Here is a 16490-nt window from a genome sequence, read left to right on the forward strand (position 1 = left end):
ACATATTTACATGTACCCTAAACTACAGGAGGGAGTATTAACAGATTGTTAAGTAGGGTTATGGTTATTTATTTATTTTTTGTCAGCGATCATATACAAACACAGTCTTCTTAGCGAGATGTATGAATCTTTCAGTACGACCGTGACTTCGATTTAACGAGTTCATGTTCAGCACTATTCAGTAGGCTAATCTATTTGCTAAACTACGTAAATTGCAATAAGTTTTCAAATGTTTCATTATACTGTATATCATACTTAAATCAATGCGTGGAGCATCTCATCTCTTAACTTTTGTTATTATCTGAAATCAGAAGTCACGATGTCACTCTTTAGGCGGAGCCTCCCGTCATGCACCTTAAATCGGTCTATCGGTGCTAAGAAACGCATCGTCTTCAACTCAGCTCGGAAATGTCCTCGATGAAGGACTTAAACGTGACCTTTGAAGCTATCAACGAAGACGGTAGTTATTCTGAAGGAGATACTATAGTGGGCAGTGTTAGTTTCAGGCTGACAAAAGAGGTTAAAGTTAAGAGCCTTTCTGTAAAAGCCAAAGGAGACGTCAAGGCAGAATGGACAGAAGGAACAGGATATTTCCAGATTACCCACACTGCAAAAAGGAGATATTTTAAAGTGAAGGAGTACTTAATTGCAAGAAATGGTAAAGGTGAGAGGCTTTAACACACTTGGAAGAATGCAAGGGTTAAATTGAGCAGCAGACATAAAGAAAACACTACATTTAAGGAATATAACCTGGCTTCAATGATCAGCAGTAAATTGTAAGTATATCACTGTAGCTCTGTGACAAAGCCAACATTTGCTGACAAGTGTTTAACCGTTTCTTGCAGGCACTGTACTTCCCAAAGGGGTCCACACGTTTAGGTTCGGGCTCAAAATCCCAGAGGGGTAAGTGGGAATTTGAATTATTAATACTGTCATACGATGCTTTAGCAAATGCATGCATTTCCCACTGGTTTTGTTTACAGGAGCATGCCTTCATCCTTCAAGGGGGTATATGGAAAAATTGTGTACATGTTTGAAGCAAATATGTCCAGAAGCTGGTGGTGGCCTTCTAAAATTAAAAAGAAGATCAACTTCATATCCAAGACGTTTCAACAGTTTTGGGAAGTGATGGTAAACACTGCACTGATACGTGCTATAAATGTGATATTTGGAAAGTGCTTTGTGAAAAAACTCACATTAAAAATCACACGCATGAAATTGTAAACATGTTTGTCTATTTGGTCTGTCATAGCATCCACAATCTGGTACAGTGAGTAAAAACATAGGTGGGCTCTCCCAGGGATGGGTCCAAATGTCTGCTACCACTGACAGAAATGTTTGCACTCCAGGTACAGTAACTTCACGCTGCGCAGCGAGTGTTGATAGATTTAAAAATGCAGTTTAATGTTCTGATTTGATTTTTACAGGTGAAACTATATCTGTTGTTGCCAAAATCTGCAACTCCTCTTCCAAGAACACGAGGCCCAAATTCAAACTTGAACAAAAAACAGTATTTCGCTGCAATGAGTCTACTAAGAAGTGGGTGATGAATCTGTTCAAAGAGGTCGGGGAAACTATCAGTCCAAACTCAGAGCGAACTGTCTCCTGCCAGTTGAAGATTCCTGATGATGCCATCTCCACTATCCATAACTGTGAAATCATCTCAGTTGAATATTACATAAAGGTATGAAACAATTTCTTGGTGACATCACATCCCCTCAGAAATAAAACTGCTTTGTTTCTAAACATGTGTGAATAAATATGCTACACGGAAATGTGTGTCTCAACTATGTATTAATTAGAACAGATAATAATAATTCTTTACAAGTTTCTCAATTTCTGACTGTTTCCCAGGTGTATCTGGACATTAGCTTTGCCTTTGACCCAGAGGTGGTGTTTCCACTGGTCATCGTTCCTTCCAGATATGCAGCCATTCAGCCTGGTGAGGCTGTGGGGCCTCACCTACCTGGGACAACTGTGGTCACAAGTTAAAGCAACTTCGCTTCCCCTACCTTCCACACTGGATTTGGCTCTGAGCCCACAGTGTCAGGTCACTACCCCACCCCAGATGCTACTCAGCATGATAATATAACAAGTGGCAATTCTAACTAGTGGTCACACGGTGCTACTGCACAGGGGATTTCAGCTCCAGTTTTTAAAGCACCTTTAATGCAACATCCAGGTCCTACTCTGACTACTTTTCTACAGGGGGAACAACCTCCATTATATACGTCCATTTACCAGCATCAAAATGAAACACTGTGAGTGTAAGTGAATGGGCCAAATGTTAATAGCAGGGGACACCTCAAAAGTCACAGTTGGGTATGGGTTAAACAGGGTTCAGAAGGCAGAATCATAAAGCTGCCCCCTTCTTGTTGATGATCAACTGGCAGGACAGAATGAGGCCTTCCAGCTGTTGTCCCACAAAGGAATTAAATGTTTTATACAAAAACTGTGTTTTTAATATTTAATCTTTTGGAGGGAAAATAAGACTAACTGGACAAATCATGAATGTGTTCAGTTGCAGAAAGTTTCTATGTCCTATACCTTATTTAGACGTAGCTGGCCATATACTATACCTAGTAATCAGAGCTGTACCCCAAAACTGTGACTTTTAAAGGGCCTGAAAAAATGGGACTGGGGGTTAAATCATGTGACTGAGCAGTTTTCACCTCTTGATATCAGTAGGGTAACCAGAGACACAAGAAGTGACAGAACAAACAATAAGAGAAGTAAGTGATTTTCCTTTAGTCAGTCTTCTACTCTCTATACTCCACATAACAATTTATTTAACAACAGACATGTTTTTAGTTATAGATCAAATTTTTATATTTGTTATTATAATTTTGCTTGTTTTTTCAGTGTTTTGAAAACTGGAATGTAAATGCATTGTCTGTTGTTTTAAATATATATAAAAAACAATGTCACATATTTGTGTTTATGCTTAGAGATTTAAGGTGAAAGGTCTGTTTAGCAGTGTTATCCTTAGGAGTATGCTGCACTTTACTTTGAAAAATGTTGAATTGTTTATGTTGTTCTATGTATGGTGGCATATCAAATTCTTGAGGCAAAACACTTAGCATTACTCCTAGCTTATGGTTTTCGTGATGACCAACATGGTCTCTGTTAAACCACTTACTGTTTTATACTGCAATGCCTTCACTGTCAGCTGAAACAGACTCAGAAGCACTTTTCACATCTGATTACTGTCAATGGGAAGCTTTTGTTTTGAAAAATTGCTGATAAAATCTTATAACTGAGAGCTTTCATTATTAAAATTAGATGTTTCTGAGCACTGTGGTCATAGCATGACAGCATCTTGATAACATCCAATAAAATAGCTTGATGGATGGTTAAAGGAATAAACTGCCACCAGGTGAATGTCTAAACTTGGATGTATGTGTCACAGTGCTATCAAAGGGATAGAGGGTCATTCCTCAACCTGCACAGCAGCTGCAATGTAATGTGTTATCGTAATGTACATGAAACAAAGAAGCTTTATAGAAGGTTTTTGGTTATAATATAATGATTACTTATTAGTCAAAGCTGAAAAAATCAAGAGTAAAGCCTCTAATATATTGTAGAAAATCAGCGGTTGCCTTCTGTGGTAAAACAGTTATTTCCTAAGATGAACTGGAACAAATTGGAATATTAAAACATTATGAAAATGCAAACGGTTAATTGGATTTTTTGATGAATCCAGGGGGACAAACACATTTTGGCTGTGTGTGATGAGAGAAGAGATTGGTTTGCCCTGAGCAATAGTATAGCAAGTTGCCATAGATAAACGCTGGACTTAAGAAGATTGTAGCATAAAGGTGAGATATATTGCTTTTAAGAGCTTTGAACAGTGGTGATGACCATTTTTACCGCACACAACATGTCAGTAACACTCTGCCATTATATGCCCAATTTAACCAAGCAGGGGCGTGGGGAGGGAGAGAGTGAGCGAGCATGGCAAAAACATCTCGCCAGCACAAAAGTAGCTATGATAGGTAACAGAGAACTGCACAAGAGTTTAGACTCAGAATAAAAACACTGTAAAGAACGTTTTGACTCATCTACACATGTTAGAGCAGGTCAGTCATTGTGAGTGCTTGCATTTATTTATGTCCTTCCGTTTTTGCTCTGAGCTCATAGTTTTCCACCGCTGCCTCTTTGGGAGATGCACCAATGTGTTTTCTCACACCTCTGTGTGTTTGTACATTTCATCATACAAAAGTGGTAAGTGTGGTCAGAGATTTAGGGGGCAGGTTATTCTACTTTCCATTGTTTGCCTCACTTTTAACACATTTAGGAAGAGTGTTACCTTTTCCATTAAAGACCATCACTGATTTGTTAAGAAATTGTTTTTTCTTTTCTTTTCTCCACTTCCAACGAGAGTTACACTAGGTAATAATGTCAAGAATAATGCTACATACTACTTTTATAACATACGTTACGCCCTACTGTGGGAACTATTTAAGAAAAACCATCAAAAAACCACTGAATGCCCACACGTCAACTTGCCCTACATGCGATGCATGCAAGGAGCAGTTAGGAAACCACAATAACTTACCGCAGCATTTCATCTCCTGTGGGGAAACAAAAAACAAGGTTAGGTCACACTACAGACTGACAGTTGGTTCCCATCTATTGAGCGATACTAACCAGTATAAAAACTAAAAACAGCCAGGCAGTCTGAAGCAGCAGTCTGGTGTGAAAATCAGAAAACTGGAATATATTTATAAAAACAATCACAAAGCTCACAGGGGGTAATCCTCCTGCTTTACCAAACTTTACCAAAACTGTCCTAAAGATTAAACACAGCGCTCAATACTAAGCACCATATTGACTCAGACCTAACACTGTTATCTTTGCCCTACGTCTTTAGCAATGGACCACTCTAGTCCAGTCACACCACCAATCTCAACAAAGGATTTCCTTCAAATACTGACACCTCAAATTAAGAAATCCTAACTGCTTGCACTCGCCTATGGGTAGCGCTAACTCCTAGATTCCAGCTCTCACACAACTAATTAATTAATAATCTACTTACAATTTTATCTGTTGGAAATCCACCACTAGATGGAGACAAATAGGTGAGAAAAAGCAAATGTTTGTACTGGATGTTTGTAGAGGATGCTGAGTATTTTTTTATTTAGCCTCAGAGCTTTGTGAAAGTGAGTAACTTGTATGTAAATGACGAAATATATGTACAACAATCAGAGCTTAGAGAAGGATAATATATAGTTTCAAATGTGGGCTACCTAAAATGATGTGTTTCTTAGTCTGTATATGCATGCAGAAATGAGTTTTGTATGTGACTCACATATTTATTATATGCATGACTAGGGGAATTTAATTCAGCTGTGTTTCACTGAATCGTGTTTCTGATAAAAGAAACCAGAACATCAACAGTATTGTGATGATCATCACCATTTACAAGTGGTAAGCACTGTGTATGGAAATTAATATTTTAAGCTATTACATAATTTAGTATTCCTTGACGTTCTTTTACTAACCATTTTGTGCTTGCAAAATTTATCAATTTCGATGCTTGTCTCCATTTTCAAACTGAAGATGTGAACTTAAGCAGTAGATCAATGGTTTACAATGGTTTGGACTGTGGAGAGGACAAATACATACATTTGAAGCCTGACAGCATCTGGTATATACACAACTTTGGATAAACTGGGCAGTTTAAAAGGCCATTTGTATAAACTGCCCCTTTAAACAGCCCAGAGGAAGAGATATCTGTGTAACTGGTAGAGTCTAAAAACCCAAGCACAGTACTACTATTATTATTATTATTATTATTATTATTATTATTATTAATAATAATAATAATAATAATAATAATAATAATAATAATAATAATAATAATAATAATAATAAAGTCAGCAATAAGTAGGATACCTACTGTTTTACCTACATGTTTTCTTAGTTACTGATGTTTAGAGAGGCCACACTTGTTATGGTTCACAGGAGTTGAGGAGTGAGCGATGAAAGTGATGCTACGGTATTTCTCTGGACTGGTTGTTTGCTGCTCTATGAGTTCAGCAGAAGAAGGTGAACCCACAGCTGAGAGTGGTTCCCTAGTGGGTGGGGGGATCATATTTCTGGTTCAATATTATAGTTACGTTCTTCCTAGTCTGAACCTCAGACAAGAACTGGCCAGAAGAATTGAGCTTTTTGAAGTTCTGCTTAGAGAACTAAGACAGAAACACCATCTCACAACACATCTTAATGATTTGCCTTCTCAGTGTTGCCATAATATTTTCGAGACAGGGAGGAAGTAAAACTGATTAGACTAAACACTAGACGAGAGGCCTTCAAAATAAAACTGGAAACATGAGACAGACTAAGACACCGACTTGACACTGAGACCAGGACACATGACTGACAGGGGGTCATAGGAGATGTACGAACATGTGAACATGGGGCACAGTAACAGGAACCTAAAGACTAGAAACTAAGGATATAACACACAGTAGCAGATCAGTAGGGAGCACTAAAACCACGAATAACACTAAATTAAATAATATAAATTAATAAACACACACACACGCACACACGCACACACACACACACACTAAACTCAGGACCATGACACAACGACGTTATTGAGATCATTGTAATGTGTACAATAAACTAAGCAATCACAACAGGCAGGGTAATTGCTGAAGGGCCTATCGGACAATTATAACCCAGCGTGTCCACAAAATAATTTACACTAAAATATACACTGCAATCTGGAAGAGTTAAATTGTTTTGACTGATTCTTTTTTTTTTTTACCGTTCAGACCAAACTGCATGCAGACTTTCTTAGAAACAAGTCTTTTCCCGCATAATCACGGGCGAGCCAAAATCAGTCCACGTCTCAGAATTCAGCGCAATTCGGCACAAAGGACACGATAGTTTCGTTTCAACACCCAGATGGGACGAATCTGAATCATTGCTGACGAAACAAAACAAACTCTCTCTGCTGAATGGGACGGAATATCTCCGAATAATTATACCGATACCCAATGCTCGCATCCTACACACTGGGCAAATGCTTTTGCCCAGTCTGACTCTGACGAGTGATTTTGGTGATGCAAAAGTTTATAAGAGCATCCTTCAATTTTCTTAGCCCGGGGTTGGAGCCTATCGCTGTTGTCACGGGGTGAAATTTGCGATACTCTATACAGTTTTTGATTGATCGCTAGTCCATTACAGATGGACTAGCGATCAATTACCAGTACATCATAAGCATATTTTAATAGGTTTCGGGGTTTTACTGGAATATACTTTAAAAACCTGCCAATTTGCTGTGAATGTGATCTTCTTCTTGTGAACATCGTTTGTGGCCTGGTAGTTTTTTTCACATCACCCTAAACTGCGTAAATATATGACGTTTCTCTTTATATGATATTTAGATGTTGTGATATTGGGTAGAATCATAAATTACGATCTCACTCTTTAGGCGGAGCTTCCCGTCATATCTTGCTTCAGTTTATCAGTTCCTAGAAAAACGCTCTGCATTTCACTCGGCTCTGAAATGTCTCCGATAAAGAACTTAAATGTGACTTTTGAAACAATCAGTGACAACAGAAGTTATTCTGAAGGCGATACTATAGTGGGTACAGTCAGTTTCAGACTGACAAAAGAAGTCAAAGTCAAGAGCGTTTATGTAAAAGCCAAAGGGGACGCTAACGTAGAATGGACAGAAGTAGGTGTACCTGTCGAGAGACTGCAAAGTGCGCGCAGGAGATATTTCAAAGTGAAGGAATACTTGGTTGCAGAAAACGATGAAGGTAGGATGTCAAAGTCAAACAGAGTTTGTTGTACTTAAAGGTGTTTGTAGCTATGAAATTTATCAGGAAATTTGGCAATGTGTTGTATTAAAAAGCAAAATTGCTACAGTTAGATTCCTTACTTTAAAAAAAAAATTTTTTTTTCTTTTTATGAAGTGAAGAGTCTGAGGAAAGATATATCCCAAAATAATAAGAACAAAAATCTAAATAAATAAATGAATAAATAAAGACATGTTATCGAGGTGTGCATGATAGGATTCCAGGTCAAACCACAAAAAAGATTGAACTAATTCAAGTTGGTTAACTTGTCTTTTATTATCTGTTATTGGCAGCGATAGTTAAAAAATATTAACACTTTTGTCTGTAATTCCAAACAAAACAAAAGCCAGACAAAAGGACGTATCAATGGGTTAAATAGTGTAGCAGAGATAAAGAAAACAGTTAACTTTGAGAATATGAGATTGAGATCAAATGTTAATCAAACGACTCTTGCAGGGACTGTTCTTCCAAAAAGAGTGCACATCTTTAAGTTCAGGCTCAAAATCCCAGAGGGGTAAGTGAGAATTTGCAGCATCCAACATTAATACATATCTTGCTTTTGCAAATGAATGCATTCCTAATTAGGTCTGTTATACAGAAGGATGCCTTCGTCCTTTAAGGGAAAACATGGAAATATTGTCTACACCTTTGAAGCCAAGGTATCTAGGAGATGGCGACTGCCTTCGAAAGTGCTAAAAGAGATCAACTTTGTGTCAAAGTCCTGTCCACACACTCCTCAAATGATGGTAAACACTAGAGTGACATATGTTAAACATCAGATTTTTGGAAAATGTGTTCTAACTATTCAATAAAAAATGTTTCAGATTCAAAAACCTGAATTACCTTTTACACTTTAAAGTTTTTTGTTTATACATCTTGGGGATAGTCATCAGTTCAAACATACCAACAGTGCAAATGTAACATACAAGAGAATTCAGCGTTGATTACCTGGACTAGATCTGAAGCCTAAAAACAACATTGAGGTATTTTCTTCTGCATTTTCTCCACATGAGGCATTTAGTTGATCTGGAAAAATGTTTATTTGGTTTGTTATAGTGTCCACAGTCCAGTTCAGTGCGTAAAAAGATGAGTGGTCTCTGCAAGGGACAGGTCCAGATCTGTGCTACCATTAACAGAGGAGTTTGTTCTCCAGGTAAAGTATCTGCAACGTGCTCTAGCAAATGTTGATAGACTTAAAAAAAAAAAAATGCAGCTTATTGTTAATATTTGCTTTTGACAGGTGAAACCTTGTCTGTTGTCGCCAAAATCTGCAACTCCTCTTCCAGGAACACAAGGCTCAAATTCAAACTTCAGCAGGTAACGGTGTATAGTTGCCAGGACAACACTAATAGCAGCAAGGAAACGCTGTTCAAAATGGTCGGAGACACTATCCGTCCAAACTCAGAGCAAACTGCCTCCTGCCAGCTGAAAGTTCCCAGCGATGCCATTCCCACCCTCCATAACTGTGAAATCATCTCAGTTGAATATTACATAAAGGTATGAAACAATACATGATTTGTATTACCTCAGAAATGAACCTGCGTTTTTGCAAACATTTGTGGATAAATAATAAAAAGTAAATATGTGTCTTAACACAACATCTTTATTGCAGATTATAATGCTTTACAAGTTTCTTCATCTCTGACTGTTTCCCAGGTGTATCTGGACGTTAGTTTTGCCCTTGACCCAGAGGTGGTGTTCCCACTGGTCATCCTTCCTTCTAAATTTGCTCCAGCTCAGAGTTGTGAGGCTGTGGGGCCTGAGACAGTTGAGTCTCCAGCTTACAGCGAGTTCACATCCTCTAATTTCACCACTGGATTGGATCCTATACTCACAGGGTCAGGTGTTTATCAATACCCCACCCCAGATCCCACTCAGCATGCAAATATAACAAGTGATTATAACCAGTGGCCACAAGGTGCTGCTTCACAGGGTTCAGTTCCAGCTTTCATAGCACCATCTGTGCAACATCCAGGCCCTACTGCTCTCCATGGAGAAGAACCTCCACTATATTTGTCCATTTACCAGCATCAGAATGAATGAATGACTGTAGAAGCTGAACTGGATTTATTAAGCGAATAAGCCAAAAATAAACTGTAAGCAATTTCTTTAGACACTTGGATAATTGTTCAGACATTTTTTCGTACTGAGAATGTTACCTTGAAATGAACTGAATATACTTTTTGGGATTCCTAACCTGGATAATTGAGCATGTGTCAAGACATTTTGTAAATCCTACATATGAATATATTCCTGGTCCCAGACTGTCTCAAGATGTACCATAATGTTTCTGACTTTTTTGGGTAACATGTATCGGAAAATGTGACATAGAGCTGGGCTTTTAGGAGTTATGGTGAACAACTCCAGTCCAATTGACATCCTCCACTGATGTTGCTTTTTTATTTTTTGTTTTTTCAAAGGCCAAAACATGCATTGCCTACTTTTTGTGCTAGTATTGTGTTTGCGTCCCCCATTGAAGAGAAAAATAAATATAAGCTTATTAAAGTTTGATAAAACTGAATATTTTAACATTTAATTTAGCTCTTTATTCATTCATGTTGATTCATTGGTTCATATGTGCAACAAACTTTTTTGTTCTTTTTACCAAAACATGTTTTATACCCAAGCTTAAAGATCATTAAGTAGGAAATAATTTTGAATCATAAGCCTGACATTTATCAGCTGAAAACAGGACAAAAAATGTTTTGCTCCAGCTGTTTTTATGTGCAAGGAGTAGGGAATTTTATCCCGATAGCATCCTATGTGGTGAATCTTTACAGAGAAAAACACCACATAACCATTCAGCCCCACAAACATTCCTCAAAGACTTGTTGTCTTGCTAAAACAGATTTACACCCCTTTAAACCTAATTAGTATTCCATGGAGTCGTAGCACCTTGGTTGCAGGCAATAACTCATGTGTGCCACAGTGGCAAACATTGCATGTTTATCAGTAAAGGTGGTATCGGTTGCAATGGTTTTCTAGTGGAAGGAGAGACTGTACTGTTAGCATTTGTAAAAAGGTCTGCCAGTCATGGGTGGAGAATAGGGACAGCACTTGTAAGAGTGATCTTGAATAGTTTAAACTCCTCTGGACAGTTGTGAAGCATTTCATTGCAAACAAAGAAATCTAAATGATACTTAAACATTTCATTCCTCCTTAAGAGGATTAAAAAGTGTCACATGGTCACTATTTATTGTATTTATTGCTCATCTATTGATTATTGTGAATGCTTAGCTCCTCCCACCTGCTGCTGTTGCTCAGACAACACAAGCACGTGACCATAGGATAGGCTACTTTCGCCTGCCACCAAAATGGGAAAAGTGCTACTGAAGGTCTGTTTTTTCCTCTTCATCATTTTCAAAGGTAACATGTGTCGCTGTTTACCTCATTAATATAGCTGTTATTTTTAAAAAACAGTTTTAATTTTAGCTGTTCGAACTGTTGTAAACATTTCTTAAGTAGCTGAAAAGCATTTTGCAAGTGATGAAGCTGATAAAAGAGATAACAAATTTAATCTGTCTATACAAACAAAAACTGTGGGTGAGAAGTTTAAGGTCATGCCCAAAATTTCTTGTTTTCACTGAAAGCTCGTACATATATTGATAAAAACCGCTGACAGGGTTTGAACCATTGATTTTTACATTAAAATGTTTTTCTTTGAAACTTTCTTTGAAATGTCAAACTATCATATGTTCACAGCATTCATGCCCTTCCAGACCTTTTTTTTTATTGTAGCTGTAACTTTGTTGAAGTAATGTGGATACATTTCATTCCTTTCTATGCGCCCTGGGACTGGCTTTGTTCTGTTATGTGTGGGTTCAGACAAAGATCATAGCTTACAGCAGCACCCGCAGGTTGCCGGATTACATTCCCTTGTAGATGTCAGCATTTTTGGGATCACTGCTTTTGTTAATGGTACCTAATGAATTGTGAGTTGGTTTAACAGAGAAACAGGTCTGCAGGTGTCATTTTCTCAAAAACCACCAGAATTTTGTCCTATTTGTAAAGCAAAGCAGGTGCAGTTATAACTCCTGCATTACATCAGAACTATGAAAAAACAGCAGTGTTTAAAATGAAGGGCATATTTATAGACTATAACTGATTGACACCTCGAAAGGCTTTTATTTAAACAGCTAGATTTTTTTATATGTAATAAAGTGTGAACTTCACTGCTTGGTCAGTTAGTCTTGGTTTCAAATGCATTACACATAGGTTCAGTCAGTGGTTTCAAAGCACAGCATTGCAGAGCTAAACAGATGAAGCTCCATTGCAGGATTTATCAACCTAAAACAATAATGACAACAAAAAAATAAACATATGTTTGTTTATTTAGTTGTTTTACTGTTGAATGAAGTGCTCTTGTGTGGTTACAAACTGCATGTTGAGCCATGTTTGCCTGGATTTGCATGTGTTTGTCCACTTAAGTAGTAATGTTAATGTGGTTGACACACAGAAAATGAGTACAGCAGAGAGCAGTTGTAGGTTACCTAGATAAGGTTGTGGTTCTCTACTGGTAAGCATGTGGGCTTGGTACTGACTGCTAACCAGTTATATTACCTTGTTTTAAATAATAAAATATACAGCTTTTTGCATATCAGACATACCAAATGCATCTTTTAACACACATTTATTACATATAATTTATGGGTACTTTAATTATCTTTTTTTTTATGTTTTATTTGTATGTTGTCATCCACAGAGCTGTCTGCCTTAAAGATTCAAAACAAGCTGCTGGGTAAATGTCTGCAGATTACAGAAGGAACCGAAGGAGGTAGAGTGTCACTGGGCGAATGCAGCCCATGCTCACCTATACAGGAATGGCGTTGGCACCAAGAGAGCCGGGCTGTCAGCAACTACCACACTGGAGAATGTCTGACTGCACCAAGAGAGCAATATGAAGGTGTGCATCTGCATCCCTGTGTCTTCAGAACTGCAAGTGGCAAGGATGGTGATAGAAGAGAGCCAGGAAGCCAGGTATGGACATGCTCCAGAGAAGGCCACCTCACTGTGGTAGGGAAGGGGCTCCACCTTACTGCTACAAAACAATCCACTTTGGTCTTCCTTTCAAGAGGACATAAGAAGGTAATAATATTAAGGATGGAGAAAATAAATTTTCCAGGTATGATAATAGCATCTTAATTACATTATTTTAAATGTATTTAAAAGCTAGAGAATATTGTTGAATGTTTTCACAAAGCTGAAAGATAAAAACGTTTGCCTCTGGTTCTTTAGAAGCAGGGGAGCAGGTGGAGAACACTTGACAGCCAGATGCTATGCAATGGCAAAACCAGCCAACATAAAAATATCAATCCTCACTTACATCTGGGGGAATCGTTGGAACCAGAGATTCTTTCCAGTCATATATCTGATGTATACAGACAGGATGAAACAGGTAAGAATATCTCAGCCATAATTTACCCAGTGTTGTGTATGTGCATGTAAACACATAACCATTTTAGAAGTCTTTGATTGAACCACTCCTATTCGGGCCTGTTTTAGACAATGACTTGCAATAAGATAAATTTATGCAAGACATAGTTTAGGCTTACAATCGGGGTTAAAGTAGTATTCTGGCACCTTTAGTTAAAGTTGTTCTTCTAGTGATGACATTGAGATATTTGCTCAGTCATTAGAAAAACATGACAGCCCATAACTGCTTACACCTTTGACACATCCTTTTTTCCCTCATCCGTGGGGTGTATTCATAGTGCAGACAAAGGAGTGTGCATAAATGGAGTAACAACAGCAAGTGGCAGTAGTAACTTGAAATACAGCTCAAGAGATATCATCAAATACACAAACTGTTTTTGTGAAGCTTGTCTCACAAAATGTGTCTGCAAGAAAATGTGCAGTTGTTAAATTTTCAAAGCAAATGTGCAGTTGTTAAATTTTCAAAGGAGAGAAAAAAGTTGTAAATTTACAGTGTAGAACTGGAAAAAGATTTAAGAAAGAGAGCAGAGAAAGATGAGAAATTCTTTTCAAAGGTCTATTCATCCCACTGTTGAAATGCTAAATACTCAAAGAGCACTGAATACTGGAGCATGAGCATACATCAGCTGGTCACAGTTTGTACACAAATAAATGTCATACTATTAGAGTACCCAAACTACCCATGTCACACTTAACCCTTGGCTATAACAGTTATTTTTTTTAATCCAAATGAAGTATAATATACACTTATGTCACATAATAATAATGATTCTATATTTTTTTTTTATATAGATTTGACTCCTTCTTATTTTAGCACCAGATCCCCTGCAGATCCAATGATTTTTCTCCATGTGGACAGTGGTAAAATCTGCAAATAAAAATAATAAAATAATAATAATAGAAGAGTGAATGTCCAGTTTTATTTATGTAAATATTTGATTTATTGTTGATGTTTGTACACTATAGAAAGCAATATTTACTTTCCCAACACTAGATGGAGACAAATAGAAGTGAGACAGCAAAGGTTGTAGTGGACGTAGAGAAGTTTTTTTTCAAACTGTGTTTCGACAAAAACCAATGATATGTATTTGCAGCAGTTACTAGTTAGCAGAGGAGTAAATATGAATTGCATAAAACAAATGATGCTTTTTTTGGTTTGTATTCACATACACATGTTTATAGAGATTTCCTGGAAAATGGCAATGGTGGTGTTAAGTTTATTATCTCTGTTCCTGGGGAGTGTGACTCTTTTCTTCAGTATTTACGCTGATAGGTGAGTGGCTAAAACACATAAAACATGCATTATTTATATAGATTCACTATTGGAATAAAACAAGTACTTCTTTACTTTTTAAATACTTAGTAATTTAAAGGTACACTCAGCATTTTATAGACTATACTATACTGTACTTATATAAATATACTTAAAATAGTTTGAAATGATCATTATTATTGTTATTAAGTATTGGTAGTAGTAGTAGTAGTACACTGTGAGGAAGAACAGGAAATGTCTGCTATACTTATTAAAGGATTTGCAAACATGCGTGCAGTATAAAAGGCAAAGAGTCTGTATTATTTTAAGGAGTTTCCATCCATTCGCTTCTGTTTATCCTTTTCAGGGTTGCGGGAGCCTATCCCAGCTGTCATAGGGTGAGAGGCAGGGGTACACCCTGAACAGGTTGCCAGTCTGTCGCAGGGCTAACACACAGAGACAGACAACCATTCGCTTTCTTGTAATTTCTTTTAGTAGTCTTCAGGAATAATTCACCAAGCTTCTTGAAGGACATTCAAGGCTCTTCTTTGGATGCTAGGTACCTTTTTTCCTTCCTTTAAGATGATCCCACAGGTCCAGGCTCTGGGGAGGAGTCTTTTGGTGTTTGGGTCATTGTCATGTTGAAAAGTTAAGCTGTTGTTCATTAGATGCTTTACAGCTGTTGTTGGATGGTGAATCAAAATCTGATGGCAGTTTTTTGGATTCATAAATCCATCAATGCTTTCACAATTCCAGACATCATTGGCTGAAATGCAGCACAAAACCATTACAGAGCCTCCACCATGTTTTCCAGATGGCTGTAGGCACTTGCTATTGTACCTCCCTCTTTACCTCCTCCGTACATGATTTCTCTGTTTCCATTCTTAAGAAGGGTCACCACTGAGATCATTTCTGATACAATATTGACGAACAAATGGATCCACAGCAGGAACAGATGTATCTCTCAGGTATCTCAGCACACAATGCTGAGATATGCCAAGAAGCTTGGGAATTTACTTTTTGGTGTAAAAAACAAACAAAACAATTTTATGCCTGTCAAACTGTGATATCTTTTTTTTATTTATTATTTTTTTTCCTACATTCAAATCAGAGATGGGAACAAATTATGTGCTGGTAGTAACAAAGTGCCTAAAGATACAAAAACAAATGGTCAGATACAAGGACTGGATTAAAAATGAGCAAAAAGACAGCCAATGTCCGAGGAAAAACTTTGAAGACCTTCAGAAAGCCTGGAGAAATATTGCTCATAACAATATAAAAAATTACAAAACTCTCTGTCTCATTAGAGACAAGGTATAAGAAAAAAGGGGTGGCTCAAGACTTTTGCAAGTTTAAATTGTTACACTAAATACAATCACATCCAAAAGAAATCTGAAACAGTAATCTGTGTAGTCCTGTGAAAGAACACACTTGATAGGATAGGTAGCCTCTGTCAGTGCGCCCCAGGGTGGCTGTGGCTACAATGTAGCTTGCCATCACCAGTGTGTGAATGTGTGTGTGAATGGGTGGATGACTGGATATGTAAAGCGCTTTGGCGTCCTTAGGGACTAGTAAAGCGCTATATAAATACAGACCATTTACCATGTTTTAGCAAATTCATCCCAGTGTCAGATTTTGCAATGCTTGGAGAAACTGAAAAAAGTGTTACATCACATAATTTACAGAATATTAATTATTTTCAGAGAAGAATCTTTTAATTAAAGCTTCTTCTCTGTAAAAAAAAAAGAAAGTTTTGCAGCACAGCAGCAAGTTGCAGCTGATCAAACCACAAGACTGCTGGAACAATTTTCTTTGGACACGTGAAATCAGTACATGTCATACTGATAGGCATGGCTGGGTGATGATTTGTATTTGTTTTACAGCCTTTTTACCCCGTCAGACCTGGACACCTTGCAGTCGTTGAGTGAGCTTGGCTGAAACTGGGTCATGCAGCAGGATAATGATCAGAAGCACAGCAGCAAGTCTAA

At 37.6% G+C, this 16490-nt stretch overlaps 2 protein-coding genes across 2 annotated transcripts; both read left to right on the forward strand.

Moving 5' to 3' along the window:
- Positions 1-309: 309 nt before the first annotated feature.
- On the forward strand, positions 310-5238 carry LOC102295041 (arrestin domain-containing protein 3). The gene is made up of 6 exons (XM_005922845.2): positions 310-664; positions 846-903; positions 984-1131; positions 1253-1349; positions 1428-1684; positions 1855-5238. The coding sequence occupies exons 1-6, from the start codon at positions 409-411 to the stop codon at positions 1990-1992; spliced, it is 954 nt and encodes a 317-aa protein (XP_005922907.1). The 5' UTR covers positions 310-408; the 3' UTR covers positions 1993-5238.
- A 1587-nt stretch (positions 5239-6825) lies between these two features.
- LOC121814582 (arrestin domain-containing protein 3-like) lies at positions 6826-12425 on the forward strand. The gene is made up of 6 exons (XM_042221219.1): positions 6826-7778; positions 8274-8331; positions 8416-8563; positions 8874-8970; positions 9058-9314; positions 9474-12425. Exons 1-6 carry the CDS (start codon positions 7523-7525, stop codon positions 9858-9860), a joined length of 1203 nt encoding a protein of 400 aa, XP_042077153.1. The 5' UTR covers positions 6826-7522; the 3' UTR covers positions 9861-12425.
- Positions 12426-16490: the final 4065 nt, after the last annotated feature.

Source organism: Haplochromis burtoni, unplaced genomic scaffold (genome assembly GCF_018398535.1).
Source record: "Haplochromis burtoni strain Fernald_Lab_line unplaced genomic scaffold, NCSU_Asbu1 Contig_63, whole genome shotgun sequence".
NCBI classification, from domain to species: domain Eukaryota; kingdom Metazoa; phylum Chordata; class Actinopteri; order Cichliformes; family Cichlidae; genus Haplochromis; species Haplochromis burtoni.